Source organism: Condylura cristata, unplaced genomic scaffold (genome assembly GCF_000260355.1).
Source record: "Condylura cristata isolate star-nosed mole 26May11 unplaced genomic scaffold, ConCri1.0 scaffold00023, whole genome shotgun sequence".
NCBI lineage: Eukaryota > Metazoa > Chordata > Mammalia > Eulipotyphla > Talpidae > Condylura > Condylura cristata.
In genome coordinates this window covers 25,545,459-25,566,057 of record NW_004567124.1, presented here as the reverse complement: position 1 = coordinate 25,566,057, position 20,599 = coordinate 25,545,459, and the positions used below count along the sequence as shown (strand labels likewise).

Sequence of the window (20,599 nt, the reverse complement as noted above, 5' to 3'; positions counted from 1 at the left end):
TCTTCCCCCTTTACTCATCACCTTTCCCCTTCCTGTCTAGTATTCTCAATTTTTGGTATTAACTTTCAAAGAGAAGTATCAGGCTGTTCATTGTGTAAATCATACTGACTTTCCTAACTTCCCCACCAAACAGGGCTCTAAAAGATATGGAAGATAGATTTGCAGACTGTGGTCTTTAAACACTCCTACATGTTTATCATTTGATTTAAAATACCATTTATTCCCCTTAAGAATTTCCTGGAGAGAGAATGGATTTCACCTTCCTGTTTAATCTCTTATCCTGCAGTCAAGAAAAATGTTTTTAACAGTGTATTTAACTGAAAGTTCCACTAAAGTAAGAAGTGTTTTTTGTTATGAAGAAATTTAATAGCAGCTAGAATAGTGTTTACCAGTGCTCTGTACGTGCAAATTGCGAATGATGCAAATTAGAAATGAGTGCATTCTGATTGACTATAGTGATGTTCTCTTACTCTTAAATAATTTAGTAGGCCTAAAATTGTCTTCCACAGCAAGAGGTAGTGAATATGCAGCTTTCATTCTTTTATTTTTAATGGAGAGGCTTTAATTCCTATCAAACTGAAAAAAATAACTCTGTTAGAAGAGCATAGTACTCTATGAAGTAATTTGCTTTGTTTTTCTACTTTTTAAAATGCATACAAAGTATAAGAAAATCTTGAATAATTCTCTTTCCCACTATTCTTGCATTAACATCTTTTATTTTTCATGTTTCAAAAATCAGTTCTGTGGACCACACCCCTTTTCCCATATACTGTTAAGTTTGAAACTGTGTTATGTCTGGAATGCATCATAGCATGTTAATAGTCTTTTCAGTTTCTTGAGACACTTGAAAATACTTGACTTCATATTCCTGTTGTTAGATCAGATTCCTAAGTTTGCAGTTACTTACCCTTCATCCTTTTTCTCTTGCTTCTGCCAGTAGGGCAGTGTGTAGAAGCTCCCTTGAGGAACCCAGAACTAGTGCTTGAGTAGATTCGTTGTCCCCTGCATACAGCTTAGAGTTCCCTCCATCACTCAGCAGCTTAACTAAGTCTAAAAGTCCTTACCTTAGAGTATTATCCAAATACCGTTGCATGTATCAGAGCAAAGGTTGACACACAAACCATGCAGTGAGGATGGAGGTTTTGAGTAACTTTCCTCCCAGGAGGCTCTTAGTTCCTGCTGCTAGTCTGGGCCCCAACCCTCAGAACCACAGGCTGCTTGCAGCTCAGCTCTTTTTTCCCACTTCCAGCTGGGCATAGGAGCCTCTATATTGTGGCCATTCTGAAAACTGCCTGTTCTTTGATCTGCATTATCGCTCTTTAGCCCAGACTACTAGCTTAATGCAGAGCATCTCCAAGTTAGGATGTATATTTCATTTCTTTTGGGCAATTAAGAAAATTGCCTTTCTATGTATTAAAAATATATATTTTTTAATCCTGATAATCACTCGAGAACTCAACAGTATTGTTTTGAACTGCTATAGAGTTATTTTAGAGTACTTTAGACATCCTTAGAATATAAAATTTGAGACAGAAAATCTTTGTTTTCCCACGCCATGAATATATGTCTATCTCTATAAGTAAGAACCATATACTGAAGTAATTTGTTATACTGTCTAATTTCTGCTGTGAATTTTTTATCCTTATCAGCTACAAACTAACCTTTTAGAAGTTTGTTATAGCAGCATTTCTCAGCCAAATGGAGCCTACTTGACAGGAGCTACTCTGTCAAATAAACCTGCCAACCTCCATTTTTTATTTATTTATTTTTGTCATTAGTGAGCAGAAATAGGTCCCCACTGATAAGCTGGACAGAAAATGGCCAAGAACAACTGAGTTAAAAGGTTTAATGGGTGATTTGTTTTTAGGAGAAACATGACATTAAGACAGTTTAGAAATTGCATAAGTAATTGATGGGAAGTGGAAAGAGGGAGAGAAGGAATAGAAAGAAGGTTAAGAAAGTTTTCTATCCAGGAAAAAGTGGGTGAATTATATGTTGACATGGGTTTAAATTAGAGAATAGTAGGTGTTTCAATGTAATATAGTTGTAGGAAGGGAAAAAACCCCTAAGTTAATGAAGGAGAATATACTTGTAATTATTCTGGATATCTTTGGGCACATATAAAAATAAAAAGCAGGGCTCTTCTTGTAAGGTTTACATTCACCAGGCCTGGGAAGCAGGGCATGGTGTATGGTAGGTCACCAGTGCTGTGATGTGGCATTTGGTGCTGTCACTTCCTATCCTTGGAAGCAGTTTACATCACCAGCAAACATGTAAACAGGAGTGACAAGGAGGAAAAATAAAGTCGAACTAAAAGCTGCTCAATTATGAGATGGGGTTCAAAAAGAAAAATGGCCAAAATAAAGGTCCTTTGTTAGGAGAAACAGTCCTAGATCAAGGAGTTTATAGCCTTGTTTAGGAACATAGTGGATTGTATAGACGTAGCTGTAGCTAGATGAGAAGAAGCCTAGGTTTTGTTTTGTTTTTTTTCCCAATGTTTATTTTTCCATCATTTTGTGCATTTTTCCATCTCAGTTGTACTCCCCTTGGGCTTCTCATCACCAAGTCACCCATGTGCCATCACCAAAGTCCAGTGCAGTTCCCTCCCCCCACTGTTTTTGATCTCATTCCCCACTCCACCCCCATAAAATGTCTCTCTATATACTGTCCATTATTATTATTGTTGTTGTTTTCTTGCCTCATCCATTATACTCCTGCTATGAGTGAAACCATTCGGTATTTTTCCTTTTCTTTCTGGAAAAGCCTAGATTTAAAAAAATATATTTATTAATTTATGCATATAGAACTGGGGTATAGACCAGAGGTGCGTGGTGTGAGAGGACTCACCTGAGTCAGAGTGGGGAGCAGAATAGGCAGATGTACTGAAATACACTGCTGAGAGGAGCAGTTGGCAGGTCAGGAGAGTTCTGCTGGGCCATGTGGGTCACCTCCCTGGCCAGGGATTTAACTCATGCTGCAGTGGCTGTGATAGCTTCATAGTGCTGTGTTTTAACCTGTTGCACCAGGGAGGACCCAAAAATCCTGCATTTTTACATGCTACTAGTAATAATTCATATTGGATACCAAGAAAACTTCTAGTTGTTGTTTAACACTGAACATAACTACATTATACAAAGTAAGGAGACAGCCAGATCATGTCCAGTACCCTCTGCTTAAGCAAGAATTATTGTTCTACAAAACTTCATATATAGTCCGGAGTTCAACATTTTTCAGAAATAGAATCGGGCCCATCCCCGTAGCTCAGCACTTGTCACACTTGTTTTTTTCTGGAACTTTTGTTCAGCCTCCTGTTTTCATTTATCCCTCACTTGTATCTTTAAAAATTCTGGTCTTGGGTTGTCCTTAGTAGTGAAACGGTTTAAGGCACAGCACTGCCACACTGGCCATGGACGCTTCAGCACAAATTCAATCCCCAGCCAGGGAGGTGACCCACATGGCACAGCAGACCTGTTGCATCTCCTGCTGCTCCCCTCAACAGTGTACTTCCTCAATCTGCCTGTTCTGCTCCTTGCTCTCTAGCAAATCCTCTAACCTCCCCTGCACCTCTGGCCTGTACCCCAGTTCTATATGCATAAATAAATAAATTTGTTTTAAAAATCTGGTCTCTTCTTACTTTTTCCTCATTTCATTTTTCCTACTTTATTTAATAAGCTCTTTTTTTTTCTATACCTAGTCTGTTATCACTTGCTGGTTGCAATGTTTTCATTAAGAACATTTTGATAAAAAGTACAACTTAAATTCCTTTACTAATAGCATTTTCAGGAAGTCAGCTTAGATATTCAAGAACATTTTGTTACTACTTTACCACACAGATAATCAACAGAGACTTCCAATAAAGGCCTTCACTGATAGGCTAATATTTTCCTGTACATATATTGCTTTAGTAAAGTTTTCATACACATAATACCCTGAAACAAAATGCTCCATATTCATAAATTGTCCCAATAATAAAACTAAATTTTGAAAGCTTAAAATATGAAAAGACACTATATTCGAAAACTTCTTTGATGTTATAAAGGTTTTTCTTGCTCATTTAGTCATGATTATAAATAGCTGCTCTTGTAGCCACTCTTGGAAGTAATGACTTTCAAGATACCAAGCTGTGTGGTACTGCTTTTTACACCTTTTCTCTCTCCTGTATTACTATGGTAATAAGTGACTATTGTTCTTGTCTTTTAGTAATCTGCTCTCCTTCTAACTTCCTGTGTCTGATCTGCTCTGGGGGTCAGAAAACCAGGGGAATGTGTAAGTTAGGTTGGAACACTGCTTTACTATTTGATCTTAGCAACAGCTGTTTGGATTGCTTACAAGCCTCTTTTAACCTTGGCTCTCGGCTGTGTAAATAACCCTACAGTTGTACCTCATTTATCTAACACCATGAAAATCTCATTATAAGAATGTGTAATAAGGGCCCTCCTTAGTGGCACAAGGGGTTAAGACACAGCACTGTGAAGCTCTCTGCAGCCACTGCAGCAAGAGTTCGATCCTGGCCAGGGAGGTGACATGCGTGGCACAGCAGACTTCTCCTTTCTTGCCTGCTGCTCAGCAGTGTATTTCAGTCAGTTCACCTGTTCTGCCCCCCCACTCTGTCTCTGGTGACTCCTCTCACCCCTTGCCTCTCTGGCCTGCACCCCAGCTCTTGTAGGCATAAATAAATAAATCTTTAAAACAAACAAACAAAAGAATGTGTAATAATATAGTGGTTTCCTGGTTACTTGTTCATGTAACTTGTGTACAACAAACTGACATTCCCTACCAAACAGTAGGATGGGAGTACTCAATACATTTTACTTTTTGGTGAGATCACTTCTGTTTCACTTTTGTTTGTCTCCATAAGCAAGGTCTAAACTTTTGTAATTAAAATTTAGATATTCTCTGTGTTTTCCAATTAAGTATATATGAATGTCTGCTTGTAAATATATATTAGTTGCATGATTCTTCTCTAAATCTGCCCACACTCATTCCTGAGTGTATACTTTGTACTATAATAAAGCTGCTTTTCTAACCTATCAAAAAATAAAACATAGTAGTGTCTTTCATACTATAAATAACTATATAGTTGAGAGGCAAAAAAGCAAAGTTATTCTTCATTTCTCTAGGTTGACATTAAATCTCTATCTGTGTTTTTAATCTCTTGTAACTCTCAACTCCTCTGACCATTTTCTACCGTTAGGGGTAAAAAACATGTAAATTGTGGTTCATTGCTCTTCTCCTGTATCACTTTGCTGGCTACTGCCAAGATATAAAGTGATGCTTACGGAGCTCTTTGCTCATTGCTTTGACTTAGCATAAAACACATCTCATATAGTATTCAACTTTAAAACGCCAAGATTTAGAGAGAATCTGAACTCCCTTGTTTCAGATGAGAAAATAGTGACTCACAGAAATTCTGTATTTCCTTTTATAATCATAAAATAGTATCCTGCAAATATAAATAGTACTTTATATTTTCTGATATGCTCTAAACTTCTTTTATTCTTTCTCATTTGAATCTCACACTATCCTGATAGCCGGTCAAGTACTATTCCTACTTTGTGGATAAGGAAATGGTCTCAGGTTAGGGTGGAGAGTGTATTCTAATCCTTTTGATTCTTCACCCCAGCGTAGTTTGTGGCTAGCCCATTTGTTCTCCTTGCACCCTGTTTTTCTTAAAAGTATTTCATTTCACTTATAATCATTTCCGGATAACTAGGCTGGATCAGTTTCAGTGTTAGGTCCTGAGACCTAGAAATATGTTCTCTTTCCCTTTTGGATATGTCCACTCTGAAATCTTGACATTTCTTTGCTTTTCTGCTTCCAGGATGCTCAAATGCTCAGCAACTCAATGCCAGCTAAATCCAAAGCCAGCACACCTCACCCGTGTTTCTTCCTATCTTTAAGCTGATAGTCCCAGGAAGGTTAGTTGCTTCTAAGAGTGGGAACCTGCTCATATACTCCACATACATTCAGGGTGGCACAAGTTATGTACTACTAATCCTCCTTCCTTCATTTGATAATTGCTGTCCATTGGAGTATGTGTTACATCATGGTCAAACTGCTAATCTCTCTTAATTTATTATTTAAGAAGACATCTTCCTTCCAATCTCTGTTTTAGGGTGGTTTTTTTTTTTTTTTCAGCATACCTACATAACACTTTGTATTTTATGTAGCCCTGAATACATAGAGTGCTAAAAAAGTAGGATGTCAGGATGTGTGTGTCTTGACTGACAGTGGAGTTTGTTTCATTTCCAGATTGTTTTGAGCAATTCTCATGAGTGGATGCTCTGACTTCCGTACTTGGTTACTTGTCAGCAGGCACTCATTTTCTCATTTTTGCCTTTTGTGTGGTATGCTTTAGGGCACCTTTAATGTCACAATGGAACTTCGTAGTTTCCAAAACAAATCAAGAAATCCCAGGTCATTTTCTTTACTCTGCTAGATAGACAAAACCCAAAGATCCCCTTTAATTCTGTCCTTTACTCTTTAGGTTCCATTTATTACCATACTGTCATGATGAAAGAATTCATCTCTGTTTTGTGTCAACTCTGTAAAGCTTTTGCAGGGACAGTTGAACAATCGCTGAGCTAGTGGCTAGATTAAGATAGTTGCTATATTGATTTTTGCCTACGATAAGTCATCACCTTTATGGATTACTAGCATCCGTGTTCTTGGAGGAAAAGGTACTGGACAAATATTTAAAATACTTGTTTAGACCCAAAAGGAACCTCTGGTTTATAGGGGTAAATAGAAAATATTGTAAGTGTGATCTATTTTCTAGGGAAAAAAAGTTTTAAGGGACACTTCCCTCGTGACACAAAGGGTTAAAGAATAGCACTAAAAAGCTGTCCACAGACACTGAAGAATGAGTTCAATCCCTGGGCAGGGAGGTGACCCACATGGCATGGCAGACCTTTCCTGACCCTCCCACTGCTTCCCTCAGCAGTGTATCTCAGTTAATCTGACTGTTCTGCTCCCCACTCTGTCTCTGAGGAATCCTCTCACTCCCCCACACCTCTGGTCTGTACCTCAGTTCTTATATGCATAAATAAATCTTTTTTAAAAATAAATAAATGAAAGAAAATCACCTATGAGTCCCCTAAACCCTGTCACATATAGTTAGCTATTGGTTGTTTGCCTTTGGCACAACAGACCCTATTGAATTAGCCTCACGAGAGATAAGATAGTTTTGTTGTTTCATTTCTATTGAACATTGCTAGAGGGGGAAAAATAAGGTTTCCTCCACACATTCGGGTTTAGCCGAGAGAACACTTTTAAACTCAAACATTTTATTCTACTTTCACTCTTATATTTCCTGCCAATCCTCCCAAGGGATAAACATCATCAAATACAAATGAGAGAGTTGCTAAGCGCAAGTAGTGGCAGATTGAAGCAGATAAAAGATACTAGTTCACTAGTATCTTCTGAATTGGATTCACCTGTGCAATTTCACATTTAGCTCTTTTTGCTCTCAATAATCCTTTTTTCCATAGGGGAAAAAAAAATTGGCTCTGTTGCACGCAAAAAAAACCTGAATCTGTAGGCAAAAGTAGAACCTAGCCATCCTAATACACAAGTGGCGTGGTAGCATGACCTTTACACTCTTAGCCTCTTCTTTCTTACCTCCTATAGAAGTACAAGAGCCAAGATAATCCTGTTTGCTAACAGTGGGTCATTCCCATTCTGGTCATTTCACAACCAGCTAATAAATATTGATTCTCTAGTATGTGTGTAGTGTTATTTCTCATAGCTAAAACCAATGCTTAAAGATGTCTTCTGTATTATTGCCTCTATAGTATTTGTGTTATCAGCATAGAAAAGTTGAGGTATTTTTGTTCAGTGAACTAAGAAATTGAACATTTTAACCTCTTTTTAACTCTTTTAAATTGACCTAAAAGTCATCTTTCTCGGATAATTAAAATTTGAAATGGTTACAAGCTGTGTTTTAGAAGAAAAATTTTATAATTTCTTCTAGTGATGTTAGTGTTGAAAGTTTGAGAAGTAAATTCACTTATAAAGTGAAATTGCTGTTCATTCATGTAATATATCATTCTTGAACATGTGACCTTATTTCTGCTTGTCTCGTCTTCCTTCCTCCGGCTACAATGATAAAATAGCAATTAATAACTAAAAAAAAAAAATTCAGAAATCACAAGATTAAAGTTATACCCTTTCATATTTTATCCAGGTAAACTAGCAGATTCTGTGGTTCTCAAGAATAGCTCATCTGGAAAATTTCTGAGATGGAAAACTTTTTCAGAACTACCCCTACACCTTCTTACTTCCCAAAAAATAAGCTTCTGTATATAGCTATTGTAAGGTTGGAGGTACATATACAATCACATTATAGAAGGAGCAAAAACTTTGTGCTTTTGTTAAATATTAGATGTAGAAATTTTACATTGTATACTTTGTAATGCTGGAAAGGCGAAAAAAATTTTTTTTCCCAGTAAATGGACATTTACCTTGTTAACTACTTTGAATGTCATGTACAAGCTTTTGTGTGGATTAAGTTTTCATTTCTGTTTGCTACATACTTAGGAGTGGAATTACTGGGCCATATGGTAATGGTGTTTGACTTTTTGAGGAACTGCCAAACTATTTTCCAAAGTAGCCAACCCACTTTTCATCCCCACAGACAATGTATGAAGGTTCCAATTCCTCTGCATCCTAGTCAACACTTGTTATTTTCTGTTTTTTCAAGTATAACCATTCTAGAAGGTCTGAATTTGTATCTGTTGTGGTTTAAATGCTCATTTACCTATCATATTACATCTTAACAGTATACTTATATGTTTTCTTTGGAGAAAATGCTATTCATATCCTTTGCCTATTTTTATGTGTTATCTTTTTATTTATTATTGAGTTATAAGAATTCTTTATATATTTTGGATGCTAGACCTTTATCATATGATTTGCAATTTTTCATCCATGTGCAGATTATTCTTTATGATAGAGTACAGTTCCCATATAAAGTATTTTTCACCTAAAATCATTCCTAACTTGTTAAAATATCACAAGAGGTACTGTTTAATTTAACTAGTCTTGTGAATTTTTGAAAAGCCTTATATTTAAAGTGCTCAATGAAGCTATTTTTTATTCTTGGGGTGATTAACTGTATATTGCTGGCCTAGTACTTTGACAATGCAAATTTCAGATTCCTTGTGTTTAGATGTATAGAATCTTGGGTGTATGATCCAACTTAAACATTATGTTGTAGTGTAATTACTACATGCAGATTTTTTGGAAAAAGCTCACACAGATAAAAATTTAATGATCTCCATTACTTTTCTGCCACCTTTTTGGTACCAGTGCTACTGTCCAGGAGTGGCCCTCATCCTTTGTTCCTGTGCTCTTGCAGTTTTCTCCTGCTAACAACCTTTAGTCTTTGCCTTCATGGGGCCCACTCTAGAACTAAATCATCATCAATGTGCTGAAACCCAGACATATCAGCCCTTAGCAATTTCTGCCCTCTCTGCCACAGGGAACATTAGAAGCAGTTTTCTCTACCAATTGTGTTTTATAGATAGTTAACTCAGGTTAAACTTGCCATCAAGTTGATATCTTTTTCTGATGTAATAAAAAGTGCATTAATTACATTTTATGTTTAGTATATCAATTATCTGGTTAGTATATCACTAAGAAATTACAAACAGAAATGATGGTTTTTTTTTTTTTATTTTACAACCGTTTATTTTTACATCATTTTGTACTTTTTTTTTTTCCATCTCAATTGTAATCCCCACAGGTTTCAGAAATGATGGGGTTTTAATTGAAGTTTTAAAAATCCATGTTTTTCTTCATATAAAGTCTATTTGTTTTGGATTCAAAGTAATAGAGGTTATCCTAATCATTTTGGTGAATGAGAGTCTTTTTAGTTCTTAGGTCTCCAGCTTTTCCCAATAAAATGGATGTTTCAATTTTTCCTTTTTTCTCTTACAGTGGACATTTGGGAACAATAAAAATAAGAAGAAAGGAAAGGCAAGGAAAATAGAGAAGAAAGGAACTATGAAGAAACAGACCAACAAAACTGCTTCTTCAGGCAGTTCTGATAAAGACAGCTCAGCTGAGAGCTCAGCCCCTGAGGAAGGTGAGCTAAGCTGCTAAGAGTGAAGTACTCTTGTCAGGTTGAAGCTGCAGAATCAGAAATGGAGGACAAAGGTGCCTGCATTTCAGCGTGACCTTTGCCTACATTGCAATGATCTTTAACCTTTTCAGTGCCCATGGATCCTTTGAGAATCTAAATGGAAAAAGTCAGTTCTGAAGGGTTAGTGGGGGCCCCTGAAATCCACCTAGGAAACCATGAGTCCTCATGGAAGAGTCTCAATTCACTTTACTCTGAATGCCTTCTCTTTTTTTCTTGGTTATGCATCATGGTGTATGTAACAAGGAGGAAAATACTTGCAGCAGATACAAAACTCAGTTAAAAAAAAAAATGTTCTTGTTTTGAAAGTAATTCCAGAATTTTTGCTAGTACTAGTTTGAACATAAACTTGTTCTATAACTTGATCAACTTTGCATTTAAGAATAAATAAATAAATAACATATGCAAACTGGCTTATATGAGATCATCCTAACCTGACATTTTAATCAGTCACGTATGAGTGTTAGGTCAAATTGAGTCAAACACCATTCTTACTAAATTGCTACTTTAGATTAGTACTCACTTGTTATATATCCTCACTTTTTTCCATGCTACTCTTTTTCCTAGCAAGATTCAGTTTCATTAGGAATTAACTCATCAATTTAATGACTCATCTAAACATTGGTTTTTAAATGTGAACTCATAACTGTAGAATAAGTAATAGTTTAAAAATCACCATTTTGCAACCATCAAGTAAAAATTGATTTACTCAAGAATTATCAACAAATGCTAAGAACACTGAGAGCTTGTTGGGGAACAAGATCTTTACACAGTCTCAAAGCATCTTCCTATACTAATACTTACTAATGACAATAGAAAAAAGGGTGCCTTTTCAAAATGACACTACCTTAACAAGTAATCCAAATTAACATGACTAGTAATAGAACTGTCAGATACTTCCTGTGTGATACTTTGAAAAGGACACATTCACTCATGGGGTATTCTTGCCAAAAATTAATGATCTGAGTAGTTTCTTTTTAAATTTTTTTTTAAGATTTATTTATTTATGCACACAAGAACTGGAGTACAGGCCAGAGGTGTGGGGGTTGAGAGGATTCACCAGAGACAAGAGTGAGGAGCAGAACAGGCAGATTGACTGAAATACACTGCTGAGGAGAGTAGCAGGCTGGTCAGGAAAGATCTGCCATGCCATGTGGGTCACCTCCTTTGCAGGGTATCAAGCTTGTGCTGCAGTGGCCTTTATAGTGCTGTGCTTTAATCTGTTGCACCCCAATTAGGACCCAATTCTTTTAAATTTTTGCATAGAAGAACCGGGGTGTAGGCTTGAGGTTCAGAGAGTGAGAGGATTCACCAGAAACAGAGTGGGGAGCAGAATAGGTGGACTTAGTAAAATACACTGCTGAAGGGGAGCAGTGGGATGGGGCAGGAAAGGTCTGCTGGGTGATATGTGGGTCAGCTCCCTGGCTGGGGATTGAACTCAGGCCATGGGATGTTAGCACAAAGACTTAAGGGAGTAATCAGGGAGTCCCCTGAGTAGTTTCTTGATGAGACCAACCAATCTAAATTAGGGAACATTTCATTACTATGACTAAATTTGAAGTAATTAAAAATTAAATAAAATTAAAAATTGAGTTTCTCAGTTGCACTAGCCATATTTCAGTTGCTCAGTAGCCACATGTGCCTACTGTTCAGAGAGTGAATATTTTCACCCCAAATTTTGTCCTTTCAGCAATCTAATGACATGAGGAAATGAAGAAAGGCTATTAAAGATTAAAGAATACTAACTAGATTCTACATTGGATCCCCTTTTAGCTGAAAAGTGACTATGAAGAGCTATATGAGAACAACTAGTAAAATTTGGGTATGGACTGTATGTTTGATAATGACATGCCATCAATATTAAAGACCTTGAATTTTACAATTACATAGTTGGTTATCTCAGAGAATGTCCTTTTTTGAAGTATTTAGGAACAAAGAGCTATAGTGTCTATATCTTACTCTCAATTCAACAAAGCAAATACTAAAAATATTTAGACAAGGGCTCTCCCTGTAGTGCAGCAGGTTGGAGCGCTGCACTGTGAAGCTAACCCAACTAGTAGCGTCTTCAATGCAAGTTCAAGCCCTGCCCCGGAGGTGACCCACATGGCATAGCAGACCTCTCCTGTTCACCTGCTGCTCCCCTCAACAGTGTACTTAGCCAGTCTGCCGATTCTGTTCCCCACTCTGACTCTGTTGAATCCTCTTGCTGCCCCTGCACCTCTGGCTGTGCCCCATTTCTGCATAAATACATAAATATTTTTAAAAGAATGTATAGATGAAAGTAAATTGGCAATGTTAACAATGGATGATGATGAAGAGTTCCATGATGGCTATGTACTTAAAAGATTGATGGATGTGGGCCTTCCTGGTGGCCTAGGGGATAAGTCCTAGCACTATCACCTCTGTGACCTGAGTTCAATCCCCAGCCAGGGAGTTAACCCACATATGGCACAACAGACTTCTCTAGTCTTTGCTGGTTCTGCTCTCCACTCTGTCTTTGGTGAATTCTCTTACTCTATCCCACACACACACTTCTGCCTACACCCCAATTCTTTTACTCAGAAAAAGAAAAAGATTTATGGGATGTGGTCTTAACAACTCCTTTCATATATCAATGTTTTTAAAATAAAAATGTTGAATTAAAGAACAAAATATGCTTGTTTCTTATTCCAGCCTAAATTTCCCTGAACCATGTTTGCAGTTGCCAAAGGCACACTCAGGACTATTAATTGAGACTTGAGATGGCCATGTGCCTCTTTACCTAGGAGAGCCAATGGATAATGAGTACCAACTGTCTGGCTCACCGTGGCTTCTGTCTTCTGTAGCATAGCCTAATGTGGTATTTGGGGCTTTGTTGCAGGTGAAGTGTCAGATTCTGACAGCAACAGCTCCTCTTCCAGTTCAGATTCAGACTCTTCGTCAGAAGATGAAGAGTTCCATGATGGCTATGGAGAAGACCTTATGGGAGATGAGGAAGACAGGGCCCGTCTAGAACAGATGACAGAGAAGGAGAGAGAGCAAGAACTCTTCAATCGTATAGAGAAGAGAGAGGTGTTGAAAAGAAGGTAAGCTTGTAGCACCTTAATAAAATAATTTTCCAAAATTTACATTTGGAGCTCAGAATGCAAGACTTGAATTTTCTCATTATTCATGTGTTGGATATCTGACTATACCACTACCATGCTTTTGTTTTTTGTCAAAAATTCAAATGTTAGGGCCCTTACAGGTAGCGCCATTAGGTTGGAACACTGCACTGCAAAGCTAGACCAAGCCATGGCTGCTTCAGTGTGAGTTCAGTCCCCACTCTGGAGGTGACCCACATGGCGCAGCAGACCTCTCCTGTCTGGCCCGCTGCTCTCCTCAGCAGTGTGCTTCATCAGTTGGCCTGTTCTGTTCCCCACTCTGTCTCTGGTGAATCTTCTCACCTCCCCTGAACCTCTCCCTGTACCCAAGTTCTGTATGCACAAATAAATCTTTTTAAAAAGGGAAAAATTCAAATGTTAAATTGCTTTTTGATACTCAGAAGCTGTTTCAGTTTCTGAGTTACTTTTCCCATATTTAAATGTTAAAAGTTCTTCCTTACCTCATATTGAGAATTTCAAAGTAAAAATAAAACATCACTTTTGTCTCAGGAAATGCAGTAGTCCTCAGTACTAGGATTTTCCCTACTCACCTAATATGATAAAAGAAAAATACAAGTATTTTCTTTAAGCAGCAGTGAGTTTTGTTTCATTTGGGAGCCTGTTTGTCCCTTCTGGAAACCATATTAAGTATCGTGAGTTATCCTAGACAAGAATGTTTGGCTTTCAGTCAGCAGCAAGTAACACACATTTGTTTTGCGTGTTAATGCTTCCAAGGTTACCTGTATTGGAACAAACAAGACTGAAGGGTTGTGCTGGTGGTGTTGTCAGATAATTAGGGATGATTTCTAAAATTTGTATTTCTGAACTGTGGAGAGCTGTAATAAGCTTCTCTTATGAGGCCTGTAAGACCCTAGTGATAAAACTCAGAGTAATTCAATAGTAATGTGTGGTTTATCTCAAACTTGGTTTTTATATATTTTTCCCTTATATGAGTGAAGCAGGTGAGAGATTCAATGACTTCTTGTTAGTCACTTTAAGAATGTTAGGGTGATAATAAAACAGAAGTTCAGAGCTATTCACAGAACAGTAAAACTTTTGTTTAGTTGCAAGATAGTCCAATATAGTAACAGAAATTTTCTCTATGTTCACCTAATAAAGATATTTGTATCTTAAATGTATATATATTCTTATATGTATCTTATTTAATCTTCATAACAATCTTATGTAAACACCATTAGCATCACATTTTATAGCCAGTGGCACTGTTAGTAATTTTTCAGCTGATAAGAGTCTTCACCTCTTTTTTGTTTATTTAAGGGTGAGTACTGTCAGCATAAAAGGTAGTTTGGTTGTGGAAAACACTGTCATTTTCAGTTAAAATGTGTAGGCCCAACTTAGACTCACTGGCCAAACTATATGAATTATTTACTTTACCTTCTTCCTACCTAAAGAACCTTTTTGGGATTTTTATAAACCTTGAGTGAGATTGAAACATAAAGGACATTATGTAAATATAAACTATTATTAATTTCAAAAATTAACTTGATTGAGATATATTTTATATACCATAGAACCTAGCCACTTAAAGTATATATGTAATTCAATAGTTTTTATATATTACAGAATTGTGTGATCATTACTAAAGTTAATTCCAGAATATTTTCATCACCCAGAAAGAAATTCTATACTCATTGGTATTTAACTTCTCTGTTTCCCTCCCAAGTCTGCCAACCCTAGGCAACCACTAATCTACTTTCTTTATATATAGATTTGCCTGTTACTGGACATTTTATAAGTGGAATCATGCAGCATAGAGTCGTTTTTGACTGACTTCTTTCACTTAACATGTTTTTGAAGCTCATTCATCTAGCATTCCTTTTTATGACCAAATAATATTCTGTTTTACTTATATGCAGAAACATATCTTATATATAAATTCATCCACTGATTGGCATTTGAGTTGCATCAGTTCAAGAACTTGAGAGCTTGTAAGGTGAAATCTGAAATTGGCTCTTCTAGTCAGATGTTAGCAGAATCCCAAGAAGGAGGCAGACCTTATATATAAAATATGTATATAATTTAAAAAGAAAGGCAGACCATTAAAAATTGGCAGGTGACAGTTTTAATAAGTGAGGGAACTTAACATGTGAATGGATGAGTAGATCTCCCTGTCCATCTGCCAGAAGCCTAGAAGTCTACACAGGGGCCCTAACTGTGTTTAGTCATGTGTTTAGTCACTTATTTAGTCCAAATGACCTCAACAACACAGAGGTGTGTCCTTGAAAACAATTCTCACTGTGGGAACGATAGACAGGATGTAGTTTTCAAGGACAGAAGAGGTTGAGGTAAGGAGCCTCCACTTGTGCAGGTCCAGTTCTCGGATCACCTTTTCTTGATAACTTACCTAATAAGTTGTTTCCTCCTTTTTTGTTACTGTATTGCTTCTATGCACATTCATGTACAGAAAATTGTTGATTACCTATTTTCAGTGCTTTTATACATAATTCTGGGAGTTGCACTGCTAAGTCATGGTAATTTTATATTTACCTTTTTGAGACACCACCAAACTATTTCCTACATAGCTGTACCATTTTATATCCCCACAAGCAGTGTATAAGAGTTCCAGTTTCTTTACATCCTTGCTCTTTTTTGATCATTGCTATCCTGGATGTAAAGTAGTATCTCACTATGGTTTTTGGTTGCATTTTCCTGATGACTAATGATGTTGAGTATCATTTTTTTACATGGAGAGTGTCTGAATTCTTTGCTCACTTTTTAACTGGATTCTCTTTTTGTTGGTGAGTTGTAAGAATTCTTATGTATATTCTGGTTATTGGGTCTTTATCAGTTACATGATTTACAAATATTTGTCCCTTTCTATAGGTTGTACTTTTTACTCTTTTTTTTTTAAGATTGATTTATTAATGCATACAAGAACTATGGTACAGGCCAGAGATACAGGGGTGAGAGATTTCACCAGAGACAGAGTGGGAATCAGTACAAGCAAATCGACTGAAATACACTAAGGGGAGGAGAGGCTTGAGCTAGAAGGGATCATGTTTAGTGGATCAGTAGAGTTCTCATACCATATGGGTCACCTCCCTGGCCAGGGGGGATGCTGCATTAGCTGTGGAGAGTTTCACAGTGCTGTGCTTTAACCCATTGCACCACCAGGGAGGGCCCTTTTACACTCGTTAATAGTAGTTTTGCTACACAATTTATTTATTTATTTTTTAATTTTAATATAATTTATTTTTACATCATTTTGTGCTTTTTTCCATCTCATTTGTATTCCCTGTGGGGTTCCCATCATCAAATCACCCGTGTGTCATTACTATAGTCCAGTGTACTTCCCCCCTTTTTCTAACCCATTCCCCACTCCACCCCCTTAAAATGTCTCTGGTATATAGTTGTTCGTTATTATTTTTTCCCCTCTGGTCCTTTATATTCCTGCTATGAGTAAAACCATCCAGTATTTTTCCTTGTCTTTCTGGCTTATTTCACTAGCATGATCCCTTCAGCTCCATCCATGTTGCTGCAAAAGACATGAGTTTACCCCTTTTTGATTGCTGAATAATATTCCATCGGATACACAATATTTTTAAATTTTGATCAAGTATAATTTACTTTTTCTTTTCTTGATGAATCTTTTGGTATCGTATCTCAGACTCTAATGCCAAATCCAAGGTCATAAAGATTTACCCCCTGTGCTTTTGTATGAGTTTGGTGATTTCAGCTGTTATATAACTTATGTCATTGGTTCATTTTGACATCATTTTCATATGTGATGTAAAGTAAGAACCCAGCTTCCTTCTTTTGCATGTAGATATCCATTTGTCCCAACCACTTTGTTGAAGACACTGTGCTTTCTCAGTCTTGAAATAATTAATAATTAGCACACTCCTGGACCTTCCCTGGTGGCAAAAGGTGTTAAAACACAGCACTGTGAATGGATCTGTGGCCACTGTGGATAGGTGACCCACATGGAACAGTAGACCTCTCCTGTCTCACCTGCTGCTCCCCTCAGAAGTGTATTTTCTGCCTGTTCTGCTCCCCAGTCTGTCTAGTGAATCCTCTCACCCCCTGCACCTCTGGCCTGTACCCCAGTTCTTGCATGTATAAATAAATAAATCTTTTTAAAATAAATTAACACACTCCCCTAAATAACCAGTAGATCAAAGGGAAAGGTCACAAAAGAAATTAGAAAATAATTGGAGAGGAGTGAAAATGAATGCATCAGAATGAAAATGAAATATCGGAACTATACAATGCAGCAAAGCAGTACCTGCAGCAAAATGTATAGCCTTACAAATGTCTGTACTGGGTCCACTCCTAGATACCTACCTAAAGGTAGGTAAAGATACAAAAACATTAACTCAAAAGGACACCTGCACCCCTATGTTTATTGCTGCAGTATTTACAACAGGGAAGATACAGAATCAACCCGAAAGTAGATAACTGGATCAAGATGTGGTACATGTACATAGTGGAATATTACTCAGCAATCAAAAAGATAAACTCATGCCTTTTGCAGCAACATGGATGGAGCTGGAAGGGATCACAGTGAAATAAGCCAAAAAGAAAAAGAAAAATACCAGATGGTTTCACTCATAGCAGGAGTGTAAGAGATCAGGAAAAAAAACAAAAATCAATTGTAATAAAGCAAAAATGAAAATCAACAAACAGCTGTAAATCAGACATTCTACGGGGATGGAAAGGGGAATTGGATCAAAATTGGGGTGGGAAGAGCACACGGGACGGTTGGTGATGGCACATGGGTGAATTAGTGGTGGGAAGTCCATGGGGATTACAACTGAGATGGAAAAATGTAAAAAATGAAGATATATAAAATAAATTACTATTTATATAATTGTTACATATATAATAAAAAGTAAAAAAGCAAATGCTTGTATTAGGAAAGCAAAAATATTTTCACAGTAAATTTGTAACTCCCTTTCACATAATCAAAGTACGTGAACAGTTTTAATAGTGAGTAAAAGGAAGATAATAAAAAAATACTGAATAATTTATGAAGAATTAGGTAAAAATTGAGTTATTTTAGGATGTTATGATGAAGAATTTATTAGATGCCTTTATTGCATAAAAAGTTCTTAAATTCACACACACAAACACACACAAATTTCTTTTTTTTTTTGAAAGCTCGTATTCATTATGGCAAGGAAGCTCATAATGTATTTGAGAGAATAACATAGTCTAAGAAAATAACATAGTGTTGAAAGAAAGCTTTTAAAATATAGCTTTTAACTTTAAAATAGTAAAATATAGCCTTTGTCATAAAAAACTGTAAAATATGATAGTGACTCTGGCTTCACTAGATTTCTAATGGAACATACTTGGAGTTCATCCAGAAATAAATTCTGTTTTATTATGTGAAGATTGAAGAAGAGTTGTATGTTATCAAAAACCTAAAGATGAGTACAACAATATCTTTGAATAATTTCTCTCATTGCAAGTGTATTCCAACTTAATGCTTTCAAGTTCTTTTAGTGTATTTATATTAAATGTTTAATGTACTTATAAGGTACATTGGAGTTTCTTGCAAGAAGCAGAAATGTTTATTAACTCCTTCCCCCTACTTATTTCCTTTTTCCTATCTAATAGAAACCAGTCTTTACAAATATTTCATTGCCACTTAAAAACCAAACAAATATCTTTTAACCAGATTTGAGATCAAGAAAAAACTAAAAACAGCCAAAAAGAAAGAAAAGAAAGAAAAAAAGAAAAAGCAAGAAGAAGAACAGGAAAAGAAAAAGCTGACACAGATTCAAGAATCTCAGGTAGGAGAGTATCGGTAGCCCTTATTATTATGCAGAGAGTAAAACCTGTTTGTGTGTGTGTGTGTGATTGTATAAAGGTTTGTATTAACCAGCATAAGTTAGTGAGACTAACTTGCTATTTTCACCTAGTAGTTAATTTTTGGACATATCACTTCACATTAACTGTGCTATTTAATTGCTTGGGAGCTCTTTACTCAAACTGTATTTGAAAAGCATCCCATTGGTATATGAGCATCCTTTAAAGGGAAAGTTGGTAAATATCTTTTCCCAGGTAGCCAGCTTAGTAATGATGTTTACCTGGGTGTGTATCATTCTGTACTTAGTAGTAAATACAGCTGGGCAAATTAGTCATCATTCATAACAAGCTTTATTGAAAATAACAGTATTAACTCTGATCTAGGGTATTCTTCTAGAAAGTGTAAATTTCTGTAATTGTAAGACAAGGCTGACATTTTTCTTTTATCTCTCTTTGCCCACTAGAGGATGCTCTCTCCCATTAAAAGGTTCAGTTTCTACAACCAATATAAATTCATGTTGTTGAACTGAATGATTGTTGGGTATAAAGAATCTTACCAATTACTGGTAAAAAGAGTCAACCGATATGTTGGTTCTCAGGTAACATCCCACAACAAGGAACGGCGTTCCAAGCGGGATGAGAAACTAGATAAGAAATCTCAAGCCATGGAGGAGCTAAAAGCAGAACGAGAAAAACGAAAGAACAGAACAGGTAAGTTGAAAAAAGGAATGACTACTTTGATGCTGTGATTTGACTTCCTGGTGCCCATTTCTGTTTTTCTCTCTTTTTAGCTCTTTATTATGGAAAATTCCAGATGCACACAGAGAGTAGTATTAATATAATTAACTTCATGCATCATTCAGCCTCAGACACCAACTCATGGGCAGTCATGTTAAACCTATATTCCCTCTTCCATTAGGTTATTTTGAAGTAAATCCCAGCATTGTTATTTTAACTGTAAATGTTTTTTTCAAAGATTTATCTATTTATGCATATAAGAGCTGGAGTACAAGCCAGGAGTACAGGGGGTTGAAAAGATTCACCAGAGACAGAGTGGGGAGCAGAACAGGCAGATATACTGAAATATACTGCTGAAGGGAGCAGCAGGTGAGACAAGAGGATCATGCCATGTGGATCACCTCCCAGGCTGGGGATCAAACTCGTGCTGCAGTGGCTTCGGATGGCTTCTTAGTGCTGCCCATTAACCCCTTGTGCCACTAAGGAGGCCCTAAGCTATAATTTTTTAATGTGCATCTCAAAAAGATATAAAGACTTTGTTTTAAACATACCTTCAAAAAATTAGCACACCCAAAAAATAGTAACAGTGAAACTCTTAATATTATCAAACATCTAGTTAGTGTTTTAAATTTCTCTAGTCATTCTGTACCTGAAATAGATTAATTTGATTACTTAAATCAGGATTTTTTTTAAGGTATATTTATGTATGCAGACAAGAACTGGGATATAAGTCAGAGGTGTGGAAGGTGAGAGGATTCACCAGAGACAGTGGGGAGCAGAACAGGCAGATCTACTGAAATACACTGCTGAGGGGAGCAGTGTT

At 36.6% G+C, this 20,599-nt stretch overlaps 1 protein-coding gene across 1 annotated transcript in view; it reads left to right on the top strand.

The window, feature by feature from the left end:
- Positions 1-20,599, top strand: part of RTF1 (Rtf1, Paf1/RNA polymerase II complex component, homolog (S. cerevisiae)) — a 53,264-nt gene that overhangs the window by 15,012 nt on the left and 17,653 nt on the right. The window contains exons 3-6 of the mRNA XM_004687896.2: positions 9,940-10,087; positions 13,002-13,206; positions 18,908-19,022; positions 19,638-19,749. Of these exons, the coding sequence (XP_004687953.1) occupies positions 9,940-10,087; positions 13,002-13,206; positions 18,908-19,022; positions 19,638-19,749 (580 nt within the window). The remainder of the gene's footprint in view (positions 1-9,939; positions 10,088-13,001; positions 13,207-18,907; positions 19,023-19,637; positions 19,750-20,599) is intronic.